This window comes from Suricata suricatta, chromosome 1, assembly GCF_006229205.1.
Source record: "Suricata suricatta isolate VVHF042 chromosome 1, meerkat_22Aug2017_6uvM2_HiC, whole genome shotgun sequence".
In the NCBI taxonomy this organism is placed as follows: domain Eukaryota; kingdom Metazoa; phylum Chordata; class Mammalia; order Carnivora; family Herpestidae; genus Suricata; species Suricata suricatta.
This window is the reverse complement of record NC_043700.1, coordinates 78,353,975-78,372,232: the sequence shown is the minus strand read 5'-3', so window position 1 is coordinate 78,372,232 and position 18,258 is coordinate 78,353,975. Positions and strand designations below refer to the sequence as shown.

Below are 18,258 nucleotides of genomic sequence, written 5' to 3'. Positions count from 1 at the left end.
GGTCTGTAGTTCTCTTTTTTGGCTGGGTCTCTGTCTGGTTTGGGTATCAAGGTGATGCTGGCTTCCTAGAATGAGTTTGGAAGTTTTCCTTCTATTTCTATTTTTTGGAATAGTTTGAGAAGAATGGGTATGAGCTCTGTTTTAAATGTCTGGTAGAATTCCCCTGGGAAGCCATCTGGCCCTGGGCTCTTATTCGTTGGGAGATTTTTGATAACAGATTCGATTTCTTCACTAGTTATCGGTCTATTCATGCTTTCTATCTCTTCCCATTTGAATTTTGGCAGTGCATGTGCATTTAGGAATTTGTCCATTTCTTCTAGGTAGTCCAGGCTGTTGGCATATAATTTTTCATAGCAATCTCTGATGATTGCTTGTATTTCTAAGGGATTGGTTGTAATAGATCCTTTTTCATTCATGATTTTGTCTATCTAGGTGCTTGCTCTTTTCTTTCTGAGGAGCCTGGCTAGAGGTTTATCGATTTTGTTTATTTTTTCAAAGAACCAACTCTTGGTTTCATTGATCTGCTCGACTGTTCTTTTGGATTCTATATAGTTTATTTCTGCCCTGATCCTTACTATTTCTTTTCTTCTGCAGGGTTTGGGGTTCTCTTGCTGCTTCCCTTCTAGTTCCAGTAGGTGCTCTGTTAAATTTTGAATTTGCGCCTTTTCTAGTTTGTTGAGATTGGGCAGGATTGCAATATACTTTCCTCCTAGGACTGCCTTTGCTGTGTCCCAGAGAGTTTGCATTGTTGTATTTTTGTTTTCATTGGTTTCCATATATTTTTAAATTTCTTCTCAAATTGCCTGATTAACCCAATCATCCTTTAGTAGGGTGGTTTTTAACCTCCACATTTTTGGAAGTTTTCCAGACTTTTTCCTGTGGTTCATTTCATGTTTCATAGCATTGTGATCTGAAAGTGTGCATGGTATGATCTCTATTCGTTTATACTTATGGAAGGCTGCTTTATGCCCCAGTATGTGATCTACCTTGGAGAATATGCCATGTGCACTCGAAAAGAAGGTGAATTTCCTCTGTTCAGGATGCAGAGTTCTAAATATATCTATCAGTTCCAACTGTTACAATGTGTCGTTCAGGTCCATTGTTTCTTTAGTGATTTTCTATCTGGTTGATCTATCCATTGCTGTCAGTGGAGTATTAAAGCCCCCTGCAATTAGCATTCTTACCTGTAAGATTATTTCTGTCTGTGATTAATTGTTTTATGTATTTGGGTGCTCTCGAATTTGCTGCTTAGATGTTTATAATTGTTAGCTCTAGAGACCATGTAATTATTACATAATGTCCTTCTTCATTTCTTGTTACTGCCTTTACTTTAAAGTCCAGTTTGTCTGATATAAATATGGCTACTCTGGCTTTCTTTTGGTCTCCAGTCACATGATAGATATTTCTCCATCCCTTTCTTTCAACCTGAAGGTGTCTTCAGGTCTACAAGGAGTCTGTTTTAGACAGCAAATAAATGGGTTTTGTTTTTTATCCATTCTGCCACCCTGTGTCATTTGGTTGGAGTATTCAGTCCGTTTACATTCAGTGTTATTAGTCAAAAATGTGGGTTTAGAGTCATTATGTCCTCCCTAGAATTCATGTTTATAGTGGTGTCTCTGGCACCTTGTATTCTTTGCAACATTTCCCTCAGAGAGTCCATCTTAGGATTTCTTGTACGGCAGGTTTGGTGGTCATAAATTCTCTCAATTTTTGTTCATTTGGGAACACTTTTATCCCTCCTTCTATTTTGAATGACAGGCTTGCTGGATAAAGGATTCTTGGCTGTATGTTTTTTCTGTTCATCACATTGAAGATTTCTTGCCATTCCTTCCTGGCCTGCCAAGTTTCATTAGATAGGTCTGTAACCACTCTGATAGGTTTCCCTTTGTATGTGAGGGCCCTTTTCTTACTAGATGCTTTCAGGATTCTCTCTTTATCTTTATATTTTGCCAGTTTCACTATGATATTTCATGCCGAAGGTCGATTCAAATTACATCTTAAGGGGGTTCTTTGTGCCTGTTGAATTTGAATATCTATTTCTTTTCCCAGTTTTGGGACATTCTCAGTTATAAATTGGTCTAGTATCCCTTCAGGACCTTTCTCTCTTTTTTCCTCTTCTAATTCCTATGATATGGATGTTGTTCCATTTGATTATATCACTCAGGTCTCGAATTCTCCTTTCCTGTCCCTGGATCAATTTCTCTCTCTTGTGTTCTGCTTCCTCTTATGATATAACTATATCTTCTTATTCACCTATTCATCTCTCTGCCTCGTCAATTCTTGAGGTGACTGCCTCCATTTTGTTATTCACCTCATTTATAGCCTTTTTTAAAAACTCATCACACCTATTTTGAAAGTCCCTAGTCATTGTCTCAGTTGCTTCTTTGATGCTTTTTTCAACCCCAGCGATTAATTTTATGACAAGGTTTTTAAATTCTTGATCCGTTATGTTGTCTAGATCCTTGAGTAGTCTGTGGCTGTGACTTCTTCCTGGAGGTTCTTCAGGGGAGAGTTCCTTCGTTTTGTCATTTTTGGTAGTTTTCTGTCTCTTGTCAGCTTTAAAAAGCCCGTTGTGCACTCTGCACCTGTTAATATTGCTCTGTTAAAGGAGGTTTATTTACTTTCATTTTAGGAAATATTGTTTTCATGGTGTCTCTCAGTTTCTCTTGTTGTGCCTTTGAATATTTTATTTCCCTGCTCAGCAATATTTGGGACTTGCCATCATGCACACTTTGGCTTTTTTCTTGGTGTAATCTAAGAAGGAAAACAGACAGACAAACACGGAGAGAACTGAAGCACACAAACACACAGACAAATCAAACAAACAAACACATTAACAGGGGGAAAGAAGAGAACGAAAATGGAGAGGAAGGAGATGAAAAGATGAGAATAAAAAAAGTAAAGCAGATCAGTGACAACAAAGGACCTTGGACAGTCTAAAAGTGTAGTCCAGTTGAGGGGAGAAGTAAGGATGAGATACAGGAGAATATATCTGGATTGCAAGAAGGTACGAAAAGGGAGAAAGGAGAAAGGAAAATAAGGAGTAAAAATATTTAAAAATTCAAGTAAAAAAGGAATAGTAATAAAAAATAAGTACAAAAAAAAGAACCAAAAAAATGAGGAAAAAAAAATTAAAGAAAAAAAAAAAGCAGTAGCTCCCCTTAGTGGATAGTTGTGGTTTGGTGTGGTAGGTCTAGGAGGCTGCTCTCAGAGGCTCTGCATTGGTGTCTGCAGAGAATAGAATGGCGGCTCACCAAGCTCTGCTGGAACTACGCACTGTAGGCCACTCTAAGGAGTCTGATCTCCTTGTGTGTTAGTTGAGCCAAGTTGTATTTTCCAGGCCCACCTAGGTTCAAAGTTCTAGTCCATGCACTTTTATGCTACCACAGGTGAGATGTATTTGCTTTGGTGGCTGGCTTCTTAGGGTGAGGGATCAGTTTATCTTGGCTCAGGCAGGGATTTTGGCTGCCCCTGCCTGAGGTGAGGTGTGCTGCCTGAGGCGAGGTGCACAGCAGGAGATGAAGTGCACACCCTTACAGACACTGCTATGGATTCTCAGCCCCCAGTCGGGATAGCAATCAAGTTGGGGGAGGGATGAGTTTCTCTTGGCGCCAGCTAGGATTCGTGCTGCTGCTGCCTGAGGCGCTGGATGCTGCCGGAAATGAGCTGGGAGCTCCTGCATTCTGAGCGTGTGCCCAGGCCTCCACCACCGCCAACTCCCTGCTGGGATCGTGTAGAGGTGGGGGCTATTTTTTCCCTGTTGGCACCCGGGATTTGGGATTTGCGTGGCCAATGCTGGGGGTGAGATTCGCCATGGAAATGAGGTGCGTACTCCCACTCCCAAAACCGAGGTTGAAGTGAGTGCTCCTGGCGCCCAGGCCTCCACCACTGCCAACTCCTGCTGGGATCGCATAGAGGTGGGGGCTGTTTTTTCCCTGTTGGCACCCAGGATTTGGGATTCGCGTGGCCAATGCTGGGGGTGAGATGCACCATGGAAATGAGGTGCGTGCTCCCACTCCCAAAACCGAGGTTGAAGTGAGTGCCCCTGGCGCCCAGGCCTCCACCACTGCCAACTCCCTGCCGGGAACATGTAGGGGTGGGGCTATTTTTTCCCTGTTGGCACCCAGGATTTGGGATTCTTGTGTCCAATGCTGGGTGTGAGATGCGCCGTGGAAATGAGGTGCGTGCCCCCACTCCCAAAATCGAGGTTGACGTGAGCGCCCTTGGCGCCACTGCAGCCTCGGCCACTGACTCCCCACCAAGATGGCGCAGGGCTGGAAGCTGTTCTTTCCCTTGCGCCATCTGGGTTCGGGATTTGGACTACCCAGCAGTTATATATGGAGAGAGAGTTTCTCTCTCCAAGCGCGGTTAAACATTCTTTATCTCTTCCCCAAAGACAGTACTATGAGCGTGTTCAGTTTCTCTGTCTCTTCCCTTTGTCTCTCTGGCTCAGCGCACTTGCCCCATGTTGGGTTGGGACTCCCACCTCCCCTGCCTGTCTCACACTGGCCCGTTTTCCGATCTCCCCAGTTCGCACTCACTCACTCAGATATCTTTGAGGTTGTCTTCTTTCTGGAGTCCGTATTTTCTCCTTCCACTCTTGCAGATGAGAGTTAATGTCCTTCTCAGTTCAATAGATGGGGCAGATGGAGTTTTCACCACTGCTTTTTTATATTTGGTAAAAACTTAGTCTTCCTCATTTTATTGACTTGATGTTCAATTATGTAATATCATTTAATATCAATCCATATCTTCTAATGTTCTATTAGAAGATCAAATAGAAAATAATAACTTTGTATATATAGACACATTTTTAAGTTAATGGAGGCACCAGTAAACTTTGCTGGAGTGGTATATTATTCCATGGGAACAAAGAAAACATGTATGTGACCTTCTCTCACCAATTCATTTGTAAAATGTACATCGATAAATGTGTATCTCCTTAAAAATTTTCTCTCAAATTAATACTAGGTGAATATTTTTGTTTCATCCCTAGGCCTGGAAGAGGAGATGGTTTGTGTTACGCAGTGGTCGCTTAACTGGAGATCCAGATGTCTTGGAATATTACAAAAACGATCATGCCAAGAAGCCTATCCGTATTATTGATTTAAATTTATGTCAGCAAGTTGATGCTGGATTGACATTTAACAAAAAAGAGTTTGAAAACAGCTACATTTTTGATATCAACACCATTGACCGAATTTTCTACTTGGTAGCAGACAGTGAAGAAGAGATGAATAAGTGGGTTCGTTGCATTTGTGACATCTGTGGGTTTAATCCTACAGAGGAGGGTAAGCTCAAGGATTTATTATTCAACCTGAGTTCTCCTTTATTACTGCATTTTTAGAACTATTATAAAATTATTTGTTATTTCAGTTACACAATATACTATTTTATTTTACTTTTTTATAATAGCTAACACCATTTGGAAAAAGCACTAATGCTCTAATCATTTTGGGGAGAAGCTTTTTATAGGTTTTAGAAAGAGAGACTTAACTGTGTGGGGGAGGATCTAAAATGTCTTGAAGAAGAAAGTGAAAAGAAGACATACTTAAGAGCATTTCTTGAGTTTCTATATAAATATTAAGTTGAACTTTATAGCACTACTGATGACTATCGTCATCTATTTTAAAAACAGCATTTTTAGGTGACTCAATGATTTTGATGTTATTTTAAAACTTATATTGGATTATGGGACACCTGGGTGGCTTAACCGGTTAAGTGTCTGACTTTGGCTCAGGTCATAATCTTACTGTTCATGGTTTCAACCCCCGCGTCGGGCTCTGTGCTGGCAGCTCAGAGCCTGGAGCCTGTTTGAGATTCTGTGTCTCTCTCTTTCTCTGCCCCTATTCCTTTCCTTTCCTCTCTCTCTCTCTCTCTCTCTCTCTCTCTCTCAAAAATAAACATTTAAAAAATTTAAAAAACTACATTGGATTATGAAATTATGAAATAGTCAAGAGGATTGCAAAACATGATGATAAAGTAACAAATGAATTTACTTAGCACAAACATCCTAAAATGAGCATGGTGAAAGAAGAGTCTCAAGGTTTGGATAAGAGGTAGTGAAGGAAAGCTTCTCAGGTAAATTGTAGGTTTTTGAAGGAAGTAGTATTTCTACATAAATGTAAAAAGGGATGTAGAACCATCTAGGCTTAGGGGCAAGGGAGAGCAAGGACCCAAGGTAGAACAGAATCATACTTGACTGGAGCAGGGGACTATGAATAATAAGGTGGGGGGAGGGGGGTGCGGGATTGCTTCAGGCACTGAAATTTGGAGTGTCTGTCCTGGGGAGAACTGACTGAGTAAAGGTCTCATAGAGAAAGTGGGGGCACCTGGGTGGCTCAGTCCATAAGCGCTGACCTCAGCTAAGGTTATGATCTCACAGTTTGTGATTTTGAGCCCCATGTTGGGCCCTCTGCTGACAGCACTGAGCCTGGAGCCTGTTTCAGATTGTGTCTCGCTGTCTCTCTGCCCCTCCCCCACTCTTGCACATGCTCTCTCTCTCTCTCTCTCTCTCTCTCTCTCTCTCTCTGTCTCTCTTTCTCTCTCTCTCAAAAATAAATATTTAAAGAATTTTACAAACATAATTCCCCTTCAGGTGCTTATATAGCTGTCCTGATCACTTATTCCCTGTCCACTTCTCTAGTTCTGTTCCTTTTACAGCAAATACATATCTAGAGGACCCCCATACAAATTTCGGTCTGTAAAGCCAAAAATCAGGTCTTTGACCTTTGCCTCTTCATGGTTTACTCCCATTTACAGTGTGCATTTCCAAATATCTATATTTAGGAGTGTTGGAGGTTCAGTGAGGGCTGGAAAAATTGCATCAAACAACATTCAAGTTTTGAATTAAAGTGAAACAGTAGTCATCTCTAATTAGCTCAGGTCAGCATGCTGCTTCCTCTCTGGCCAGTCAGCAGTCCACAAGGAGGAGTCTTCCAGGGCTGGGATTGGCCCAGTGGGGTGGGGAAACCCCTTGGTGAGAGAATCCAGAATCCTGATGGAGCTGCACTGAAATGGGCAAGGAGGTATCCAGTTTGGACAGGAGGTGGCTGATGAGCTAGAGCTTTTCTGCAGAGTTCTAATGATTAAAAGCCTCAAGAAATTGATTCACCTGTGGAATTAAGGCTACAGTGGTTTTAGCGAAGTTATTAATAAATATGTTAACATTTTAAGGGGGCATGGAGGTATGACTTCTAACTCCAGTTAGACTCCTTTCCATTCTTCTTGCTTATCTGGTCTATATTTGAGTGCAATAGAGGATTTTAAAGTTATAAAAGAGATAGATAGCTCTCTAACAGCTATTTAGTGATCACTCAGTAATGATAACTTTTGGATTAAGATACCACATTAATTTCATTATGTGATGGATTTTCAGTTAAAATAATTTAAGTCCTTGTATACTTTTCTGTTGATGACATCCATTTCAAGTTAGATTTTGTTTTTTGAGACATCAAAGTAGACTTCTGTCCTCATCTGTTGCCTGTGTAGATTCAGTTGATCTGAAAGGCTAAGTAGTGGGGGTCTTCCATCTCTCTTTGTTTTCTGTATAATTCTAAATATATTACCAAAGGAAATGAGATACCCTCCTAGAGTAGATACATCTTCAGTCAAGGGATATGTCTAAGTTTTGGAAGTCATTCAGGGGTAGGTACAATTGAGAATTCCCAAAATAAGAATTTCAAATGCACAAGTATCTGAGATTAAACTTTGCAAGTTTCAAGGCATGGAGTCTGGTCCATTTGTCCATCTTAGAATGACTCTCATCATCTGGAAGTTTGATGAACACCCAGTCATCTCTGGGAAGAAGGAAAGTGTTATCTGTTTTAGAAAATTGATCCATTAATTTACCAAATTATTGAGTTTGCCAGCACTCGACTAGGCTGTGGATATTTGTGACTAGTTAGGGAGACAAATGGTAAACATTATAGACGTGGAACTGGGCATCTAGTGGGGATCATACCCAAAATAATAATTCATTATAGTTGATGAGTGCAAGATATGTAATGTGTGTTGAAAAAAAAGTATATAGTATAATCATGCTTTGGTATATATTAAAGTATAATTATATACATATATCAAAGTATGAAAATATGGGACTGTGTTAATACAGTTCTTGCCTTCATAGAGATTATAGTCAGTCTAATAGAGACAAATAATCTAGGAATTATAATATTGGTAGATAAGTGTCCTGATAAAGAAAAAATAAATAAGCATAGATAGCAGTTAATTTAGTTTTAAGAAGTTCATGAAAAGCGTAGGTAGTTCTAAATGGCTCTGTGACTAGCTGATAACATACCAAGAACTTTATTTTGTACTTAGTGGTGGTGTGTTTGTAGTCATAGTCACAATGTCTGTTTTTTATTTTATAAATTTATTAATATATGGAGGGAGTCAGACTCCAAATGCTTTTAAAACAGATTAAAATACATTTGTCTTGAATGAAACTCTGAATTTGTGAATGTTTTATCTTCACAATATCAATAAAAAGGGAGGGTGTAAGAAAATTAACAGTATTGTTAATCAAATTTGACCTGTATAATGAGTTGGTTACCATGAACAGCTGTGCTAATCATAAATCACTTTTATTCATTAAAACAAGCCACTAAGGATTTCGGTTTGCCGAAATATAGTTCACAAACTATATTTAAATGCAACTACATTTGTTTTCTAAATTCTGTAATACAGAATTTTTTGCAAGTTCATACTGGCTTTTTCCCAAATAGCCACAGTTAGAAATGTCTTACGATGATGTTGAAGATTTGAGCTTCTCATAAATCATGAAGCTGTGTATAAATTAGTCCTATATCAGTGAAAGATGAACAGTCCTTTGTTGTGCAGTATCTAGCAGCCACAAAAATATTTTATTCTATCATCTTGATTTTTCATGTATAGAAGCAAAACTGCAAAATACTTCAAAGTTAACCACTGTATTTCTTTATTCATTTATAATAGCTGACTTTGCTAGATGCCTTTAAAAAAGTCCACACATTTAAAGATTTGTATCAAATTCAAACAGCAAAGAACTGCTATTATCCTTTGTGATCACACTCATACAATTTTATATGACAAAGTAAATATCAAAATTTGTCTTTGTTCTTCCATTTACTTTACCACTTGCTTTATGTTCTCTTGCTTCCAAGTAGATCTCACCACCAGTCAGTAAATAATAGGTGGTTTTGTTTTTACCTAGAAATTGTCCCCTGAGCTCTGTGCTCTTCCCATTTCAAAGCTGAGCATGCTCCACTCTTGGTTTAGAACTAATGACATGAAACCACTTTTCCCTATACTTGTGTCAGGCAAGATGTGGGAAGAAATATCCTATGCTTGGATATTACAGTCTGAGAAAATAACTATCCCCAGTCCCTATGAGAATAACTACTTTTTGCTGAAAACAAAAGGAAAGGGGAAAAATCTGACCTGTGTTTTGGTTCCAGGAACCTCTCAAAATATCGTTACCATGTTATTTCCGCTGCCCCAGGTGACCACTGCTATTATTGAATACTCAGAATGCTGGCAAGCTGAATCTGTTTTTAAATTCTAGCTCATTGAACTGTGTGTGGTTCCTATGAATGCTTTTATTTAGCAGATTTGAGGGTAGAGACTAATTTCTTTTGTTTTTCTTGGAAATGTGCAGATTTATTTTTGTTTCTACACCAAGGTGGAAGCTGTTAAATCTGCCTAACAAGTGCCAGGAAACACAGCCTAAGGGCTCTAAACAGCTAACTAACTTGGCGCAAAGGCTCCTGGTCTAATTTCAGGGTGCAAGATTAGAAAATTGCCTCTTATCAGTTGAGCTGCTTTTCTCAAAATGCCCAGATAATAGTGGCTTAAAAATATTCTCTGTTTGATATTCTTCTCTTTAGAAGAGTAGATAAACTAACATAAGAATATACATATGCTCCCTTTCCTGTAAAAACAGTTCTTAATTAGAGAACTGCTAAATTTATTTTTATTTATTTTTTATTCAGGTATGACTACTGTCAAAGGTACAGATCTTAAGTATACAGTGCAGTCTAGTTGTATACATCCATCTATACCTCTGTATAGAAACAGAAATCTGTGTAACTGTCACTCAGATTTAAAAAAAAAAAAAATAGAACACTTCCAGCCCCCAGAAGGTTTTTTCATCCTTCCCAGTAAAAACCCAGAAAAAAATTTTTATTTTCCTTTTATAACCATAGATTAGTTTTGCCTATATCTGAACTTTATCTAAGTAAAACCATTGAATTTGACTTTTTTCCATAGAAGTCTGTAAGAGTCATCCATGTAGTAGTGGGAGTTCTTCATCTTGTGTAGCGTTCCATCGTATGAATATATTACAAATTAAGGATCTGTTTGAATGTTGATAGATATTTAGGTTATTTCTGTTTTGGTACCAGTAAAGCTACTGTGAGCCATTGTTACACATATCTTTCATTGGCCAGGAACCCTTCGTTCATGTGGGTATATAGCCATGGGTGAAATTGCTACATCATTGGATATGTACTAGTTGGTTTCCTACCAGCAGTGTAGGAGACTCCAGTTATGCTACATTCTCACCAACATTTGGTATTGTCATTCATTTTAGCCATCCTAATGAATATGTAGTGGTGTCTCATTGTAGTTTTATTATTTATTTTTATTTTTGAGAGAGAGCATGCAAGCACGGGAGGGGCAGAGAGAGAGAGAGGGAGAAAGGCAGAATCTTAAGCGGGTTCCACACTGAGCACAGAGCCTAACGAAGGGTGGGGGACTCCATCTCACTACCCTGATATCATGACCTGAGTGGAGATCAAGAGGTGACCGATTAACCAACTGGTTAATGCAAGGTGCCCTTCATTGTGGTTTTAACTGCATTTTCCTGAGGACCAGACAGCTAGAGTTTATTCTGTTTTTGTTTTGTTTTCTTACACATTTTCAAGTTACTGCTCTTGAGATATTGATTCATGGAATCTCCTGAGATGGGGCTCCAGCACCTGGATCTTTAAAATCCCCACAATGATTCTGATGACCTGACACCTCTGGATTAAGAATTAAGACATTTTCAGCACTTCCTAACAGTTTACTTTAAAAATCTCCAAGAATGTTTGTATTATATATATAACGCAATATATAAAAATTATATATTATTGTTATTATAATATATATAAGTTACATATATAATTTTGATTGTTTAGAGGCATTCCCTGGGTACCCCAACTTCTGTGAGGGACAGTAACACCAGGGCATTATGGTTCCAACTTGGATAAAACTGTGCATTAAGCTAGGGATTATGTGGACCAATGTATTATTTATGGTTCTCCTCACATAATAATTTACTTTTCGTCACTGAGAGCTGGTTGAAGCTTACCTTACCAGTGCTTATTAGCTTTCTAAGTAAAATTTAGTTAAGAATTTGCTCCACAGCTTATTAGGCCTTTAATGGATGTTAATTATACTCTTTATGTCTTTTGAATTAAGACACAGGAAATAATTTTACACACATAAGCAAACCCTAAGCTGATATTTAGTTCTCAGAAACTTGATACCAACATTACTTAGAAGGAGCAGTAGGTTAGAAACCCAGGTGAGGCAGAAAACAACAAACAGGATCTGCCCAACTACTTATCGGGTAAAATGGGGCAAATCATGTGTCTTTATAAAGTGGAACAGAAGTTTTTCAGACCAGTTGGTTAATTTTGGTCAGAAATGAGAACACTTAGACACACTGCAATGCTTGCATTAAAATATGCAGAGCGGAGTATATAAGTTAAATTAATATTATTAAAATAGACCCAAAGACTAAAACTTTGAAGAGAGTGCTTTATCTGCGCCAAAGTAGCAGAGCAGTGTTCCCGTTCCTTTTTTTTTTTTTAATGTTTTATTTTTTTGAGAGACAGTGTGAGAGAGGAGGGGTAGAGAGAGAGGGAGACAGAGAATCTGAAGCAGGCTCCAGACTCTGAGCTATTAGCACAGAGCCTGACATGGGGCTTGAACCCATGAATGCGAGATCATGACCTGAGCCAGAGTCGAATGCCAGTTAACTGACTGAGCCACCCAGTCACCCCAGTTCTTTTTTTCTTTTTAAGTTCTTTATATGCCATCTTATTTGGAATGGTTGGGCTTGCCTTTCATGGCTATCTAAAGGTCTTTTCTTTCATGAGCTTGCTAGTGAACAGAGTGGAAGTTCTCTCTAGTTCTTGCTTCTTAGAAGTAAATGCAAGCTTTCCCATATTGTGAACAAGATATTATATATTTTTAAAAAAGGAACCTTTGAGTCCCAGTCTTTTATTTTTTCCCAAAAATTGAGAGAACCTTACATCTCTAAAGAGGATGAAAAACTTTAGTCATTCACAGGTGGAAGAAATGAAAGGTTAAAAATGAGATGGTTCCATTATGTTAATAAAACAAGGTCAGATACAGGATTGCCTGGCTGGGTGATTCTTCTCACTGAAGATGAATCACTCTGTTCAATTAGTGTGTAGCTATCAAGTTTAGAAAAAATATTCAAGGAAAAATGTATCTATAAAAACATCCACCTGGAAAACTTCCTTGGGAATTACAGTGGAAAATTAGGATTCAGACTGTTTTATTTAGTGATATATTTCCAGTGTTGAGTTTCATTTTGTTTTGGTCAGAACAGAATCATGCAATTTTACCACACCTCTATGGCACATAAAGGAGGAGTATGTAAAATGTGTTTGTGAATACAGCCTGTAGGAAATGGTAACTGCTTTCTGACTGCTCCCCGCCCCTTGAAGTTGCATATGTTTTTCTTAAAGCTCTTCAGAAAATATTTTTTGTGAATATTTTTATATTTCAGGTAAATATTTTTCATAGTTCTCTTATGTTTAACAATCCACAAGGATTTAACGAGTCACTGATTTAAAATCCTCTTAACTAAATCTTATATATTTGCAACTGAGTCAAAACAGTAAAACATTTCACAGAATACATTATATACACTCTTGGTAATCAACATCTATTAGACCTAATGAGGTATTTATAAGTTCCCACTGAGATTATGGCATTAATGTTTTTTTTAATGCCCAAAAGAATATTTTTCTGTTATGACCATTTTCTTTTCTTGTCTTTCAAAAATAAGAGAGAACTAATTAACTTCTGGCATAAAGCATTAGATTTTTTTAGATGAACTTGTATGAAGATTTGACATTGCATGCAGCATAACAAAGATAAAATGTTAGAAATTAGCTCAACTTCTATTTACTCAGGCCAAATTCTCCAAGTGAAAGAAGTCCTCATACTTAATTAGCACCTAGTAGGGCTGATGTAATGCTTCAGGAGCAAATTCCAAACTGCACATGCAGTTGAATGGATCTTGAAGATTTGGGAGTGTCCCTTGCCTTAATCTCTTCCAGTATGACATAGAGCCCAATTCAGGGCTCGATCCCATGAAGCCTTGAGATCACAATTTGAGCCAAAACCAAGAGTCGGATGCTTAGCCAACTGAGCCACCCAAGTGCCCATTATACAAGCTTCTATGCCTAGGAAGAACAGTTATAAAACATAAACTACATAAATTTTGCTGTGGTGCATATACAGATATTAAAGTTGAATACATAAGGATATGTCAAAAGCATGTGGACTTATCCTGTAGTGTCTAGGGAAGCTAGAGCTGACATGTAGCTCCTTCCTGGTGAATTAACAGGCCGTATGAACTCCATTTGATTTTTTTTTTTTGGTTGAACATATTAAATCCTTTACCACGATTTTGTCTTTCAGATAATGTTTTATTATTAAAAACAATCTTGGTTTGAAGCCAGACTTTTCTGTTTTAACATAAACAGTAAATGAATTTGTTTATTCATAAATGAGTATTTACCTTTTTCTGGATTTATAACCTTGTATTCCTAACCACATTAACAGAGAATTTTTTCTTCTGGGCTCTTGAAAATTTACTTGGTGTTTCAGTGATTAACGTGGAATTTCATCTCTAGGTTTACAATTTGTTTTTAAATTACTTAACTCCAAACAATTTAGCTAGTTTCATATATCTTCTCAGAACATTGTTAAGTGCTTAATGAATTACTCCTTCACTTGCTGACCCCTTTTGCATGAAAATATTACACAAACCCAAACAAAGAAGGGTAAATGAGGCTATGAGCTGAGGGAAGAGGAGAAGCCTAAGGAAAAACTTTCCCTGAACATGAATCCCAGAACTAGAACTGTTTCTCCTTAGCCTGCTGAGGAGTAGAAAGAAAAGAATGAACAGCAAAATAAAGATGGGGCAAAGAGGTGATCCATGTGCCTGCACCTGCCACATAATAAAATGGGTCTCCTTGGAAAGTTGGCTTGGCATGGGAAACACTTTGTTTTTTATTACGGAAAAGAAATCTATGTCTTGTGCCAAAATTATAGAACATCTTCATTGCCAGTAGCCTGAAAACTAGATATTGCTCAAGGCAAGGTTAACATGGCTTTATTATAGCCTTTGGAAGAAAGAGCCTTACTCTTCATACCTCTGACAAGAACCAATCATTTCTGGTACAAATGTTGCTGTAGAGGTAGTGTTTGTTTTAACTGACGCTGTCATGGCTTATCATGCTCGTGTGTGTTGCAACGGTTTTATCTCCATTTTAAGAAACAATTCTTAAAATGGGATAGACGATGACGGTTATACTTTGGTGTTGCAGATCTTGTGAAGCCCCCGGGCAGCTCCGCACAGGCGCCAGCTGATTTACCTTTAGTGGCCAACACAGCACCACCAGCCACCCAGGGGGATTCGTCCTCCGCTGCTGCACCTCCTCCCTATCAGCTAATTAACCTTCCACCACACCTAGAAACTGTTGGCATCCAGGAGGATCCTCAAGACTACCTCTTGCTAATCAACTGTCAAAGCAAGAAGCCTGAACCCACTAGGTAAATGCCCGTGCATGCGCGTGTGTATACTTGGAATCTTAACCTTTAAACTTTTAAAATTCTGATCCAAAGGCTTAAAAGAAACCCAGCTCTATAGGCATATCATTTAGGCTTATTATATTTCAGGTTATATCCCTCTAATTATTTCTGATATTCAGGAGTTTTATTGAAGAAACACATTCTCTACCGTCTTTGGCAAAGAACGCTTGTGCCTACAAGGCTCTTTTGGAAATCTGTCTCCTGTTTCATAGTCTTTGTTACAGACTCACAGTATTACTTGCTTAACAGATTTCACTGATTTATAAATGGTGATCTTGCTCCATTTCTTATGTGATTGTAAACCAGACAAGGGTCATCTTTTGTTTCTGAAGAAGGAGAGGAATACCTACTACTAGAAGATTTTGAAAGCAAAACGATTCCATTGCAGTGAGTGTGTTGTGGTTGCTTTGGATCTGTGTGAGAAATTAATTATACAGGTAAAATCCCAGTATAGCAAATTCTATGGAATATATAAATTGGGTTTTAGTGAAGTTTGATGAAGTCAAATCAATCAAGTATATTGCTAAAAGCTATACAACTTTCCAATCATAATATCTAGCCATCAAGCAGAGCTTCCCCCAAAGCTCTGACTTTATACATTTCTAAGTAGAAACAAATATATTGATTTCAGTGCTTGCCCAAAGGTATCATAAGGCCTTTCCCAAATCCTTGATTTCCCCATCATCTCCCTTCCTGCTTCTTTCTTTTCTTCTAAGCTATACAGTAGTTTCATTTGATCACTCTTGTCATTTTCTGTTGATTAATTGGAAGGCCAGAGGTAACAGTGAGAACTGGAGCCAGAAAATGAAGATCAGGGAGCCCGTGTCTGCCATGAACAGTACTGTGGCAACTAGTGGTGTTGGGGCTTTTTATGTCCTCTTTATGGTATATAAAAGTGAGAATTAATTACATAGTAGATGTGAAAGGTACTTTTTAAACAGTGATTGGATATTCAGCATGATTTTACAACAAAAAATTGTTGTTACTGTTTTCATAGAGAAAGTGACTATTACTAGACTAAAATGGCACAAAGTGCTTGTTCAACAATTTTTATATAGAATTTGTCAAGAACCACAGATTAGTTTGTGAATTATTATCTGAGATAATGGAATACAAATATTCCAACAATGTGTTTCTAGATATTTGTTGTAATGGGATTTTACCTGTAAGAGCAAAAAAATAAAATCTTTTTATAAATCAGCACTAGTTAATAATATCAAATTCTAACTTGATTTTGCTTGTTTGCTGTGAGTATTTAAAATTACACATTCGCAACTTTATTACCTATGCTACTAACTAGGATTTTATTTTATAGAGATTCACAATTATTTTTCAGTATCAACTTTTTAAAAGCCAGCAGCTAAGTGATAGTTTAAAGTACATTTTCTTGTTATATGGTATCTTTCATTGATTTCATTGGTATTACAGCTTTCCTGCAGTAGAAATTATGCTCAGAATCCCTGCTCAGATATATTTTGTATCTATCTATTTTGCAGAAGTGACAGGTATTTATGAAGTACCCACGATGCGCCCACTGTCTTGCTAGGTGCTGTGAAGGAACAGACTAACGACATAAGCCACCTCAGATACAGTCACCTTCCGAGTTTTCAAACAGAGCTTATGAAGAAGTCAAAACATGCGAACGTTAAGTGTCTGCAGGGGAAGGCAGGAGAATTGCTTTGCAAACTCTTGTTCATCCGGCAGGGCTTAGGATTTAGCTCAGACATCTACTCCTCTAGGAAACAGTCCCCCAAACTCCCAGGTTGAACTAAATGCCTCTGTGGGTTTTCAGAGCATCCTGGTCATGTCTCCTTACCTGTGTTTTACCACAGAATTGGAAATAGTTTGATATATTTAATTTATTTTTCACTAAACCATAAGCTAGTCAAGGGCAAGGAACTTACTACTTGTACTTCTAGCTTCTCTTTAGCTTCTCATATACTTTAAACCCACATGTTTGAATTAAGTGAAGTGCAAATTTAGCATATGTGTAGATGCATTAGAAATTCCTAGAAGGGACAGTGCAAGTGTTCTTAAAATGGAGGGTGAAGTGTTTCAAAGGAGAAGTAGGATTTGAACTACACTTGTTGGTGAGAGAAAAGTATGTTGTCATTAGCAATCTGCATAAAAATCATTTGAGAGAAAGGTGAGGTGAGAGAGAGGGGCGGGAGGAAGCCAGTAAGAGGAAAGCCTGCCTGGAGTAGAGGGTTCCAGTGGGCAAGAGTAGGACATAAGACAAGGCATGCCGGGTAGAGCCAGCGATGGTAGCCTCAGTACAAGTGGAGTTGCTTGTGGGCTTTTATGTAGTTCTCACAGCCTGCTGGGACCGTTAGCAGTATTTTCTCCAAACATATGAGTGATTTGAAAACCATGTTCTGAAAATACTGACCTTATGGCAGCATAGCAGTATGGTCCCTTGGCTTCATTGGAAGAGGCAGAAATTGGAGGAAAGGGGTCCACGGGGACTTCTTAGGGTTTAGTGGTATGGACCTTAGCAGAGACCCAGACCTGAACTTGGGGTGGTGACAGTGGGAACAGAGCAGGAGAATAGTTACTTGGTTAGGAAGAAGGAGTTGGTGCCTGAGGGACGGTGGAGATCAAAGAAAGTGAATCAAAGCCGATTGCATTTTGAGCCTAGAGAATCTGGATAAAGACATTTCTTTTAATGGCAAGTCAGAAAGTACAATCAATTTGAGTAGTAAGTTGAATTTGGCGTGGTATGCATAAACAGGGTAATGCTGGGGTAACCAAGTAGAAATATATTTGAACAGTTTAAAAATATGGGGCTCAGAGTTTGGTGAGAAGATGGGAGTTGTCAGCAGTCAGTGGAATGTAAAGTTATGAGAACGGAGAATTTTTAAAGGATGTGTGTGATAAAGAATCAGAAGACTGGATTCTGTTGGCTCTTTCCAGGTGGAGACACAGGGGACACAGGGAGAAGGAGCCAGTCAGTGAAACCAGGGAGTGATCAGTGGGGGAGAACGCAAGAGGGAGTGTTGTAGTGTGGGTTCTGTGACACCAGCGGCGGAGAGTGTGAGTGAACACATGTGATATGTAGTGCCGGGTGTTACGAGATCAGGGAAGATCAGCCCTTAGAACAGCTTTCCAAGTTAAGTTTTAAAAGATTAAATTCAAGATCCTATAGGACTTTGGACACCACTCATAAGAAGTTAAGGTATCTTGTTAACCACTAAGGAAGTGCTGGTATTATTAGCTTCATATTGGCTTTTACCCAAATTTTGTGATACTGCAGAAAGCAGAGACTGGAAATGTACCCAAAACATTAAATATACTCTAGTGAGCTTTCTCATGGGTAATTATTTTTTGGAGTTGGCGAACTCTCCGGGTTGTATTTCAGTTGTCTTTATAGTATTGGCT

General features: G+C 38.5%; 1 protein-coding gene across 1 annotated transcript in view; it reads left to right on the top strand.

Moving 5' to 3' along the window:
* GAB1 (GRB2 associated binding protein 1) overlaps positions 1-18,258 on the top strand; it is a 122,940-nt gene that overhangs the window by 81,606 nt on the left and 23,076 nt on the right. Inside the window, exons 2-3 of the mRNA XM_029950943.1 lie at positions 4,997-5,291; positions 14,616-14,841. Coding sequence (XP_029806803.1) covers positions 4,997-5,291; positions 14,616-14,841 — 521 coding nt within the window. The remainder of the gene's footprint in view (positions 1-4,996; positions 5,292-14,615; positions 14,842-18,258) is intronic.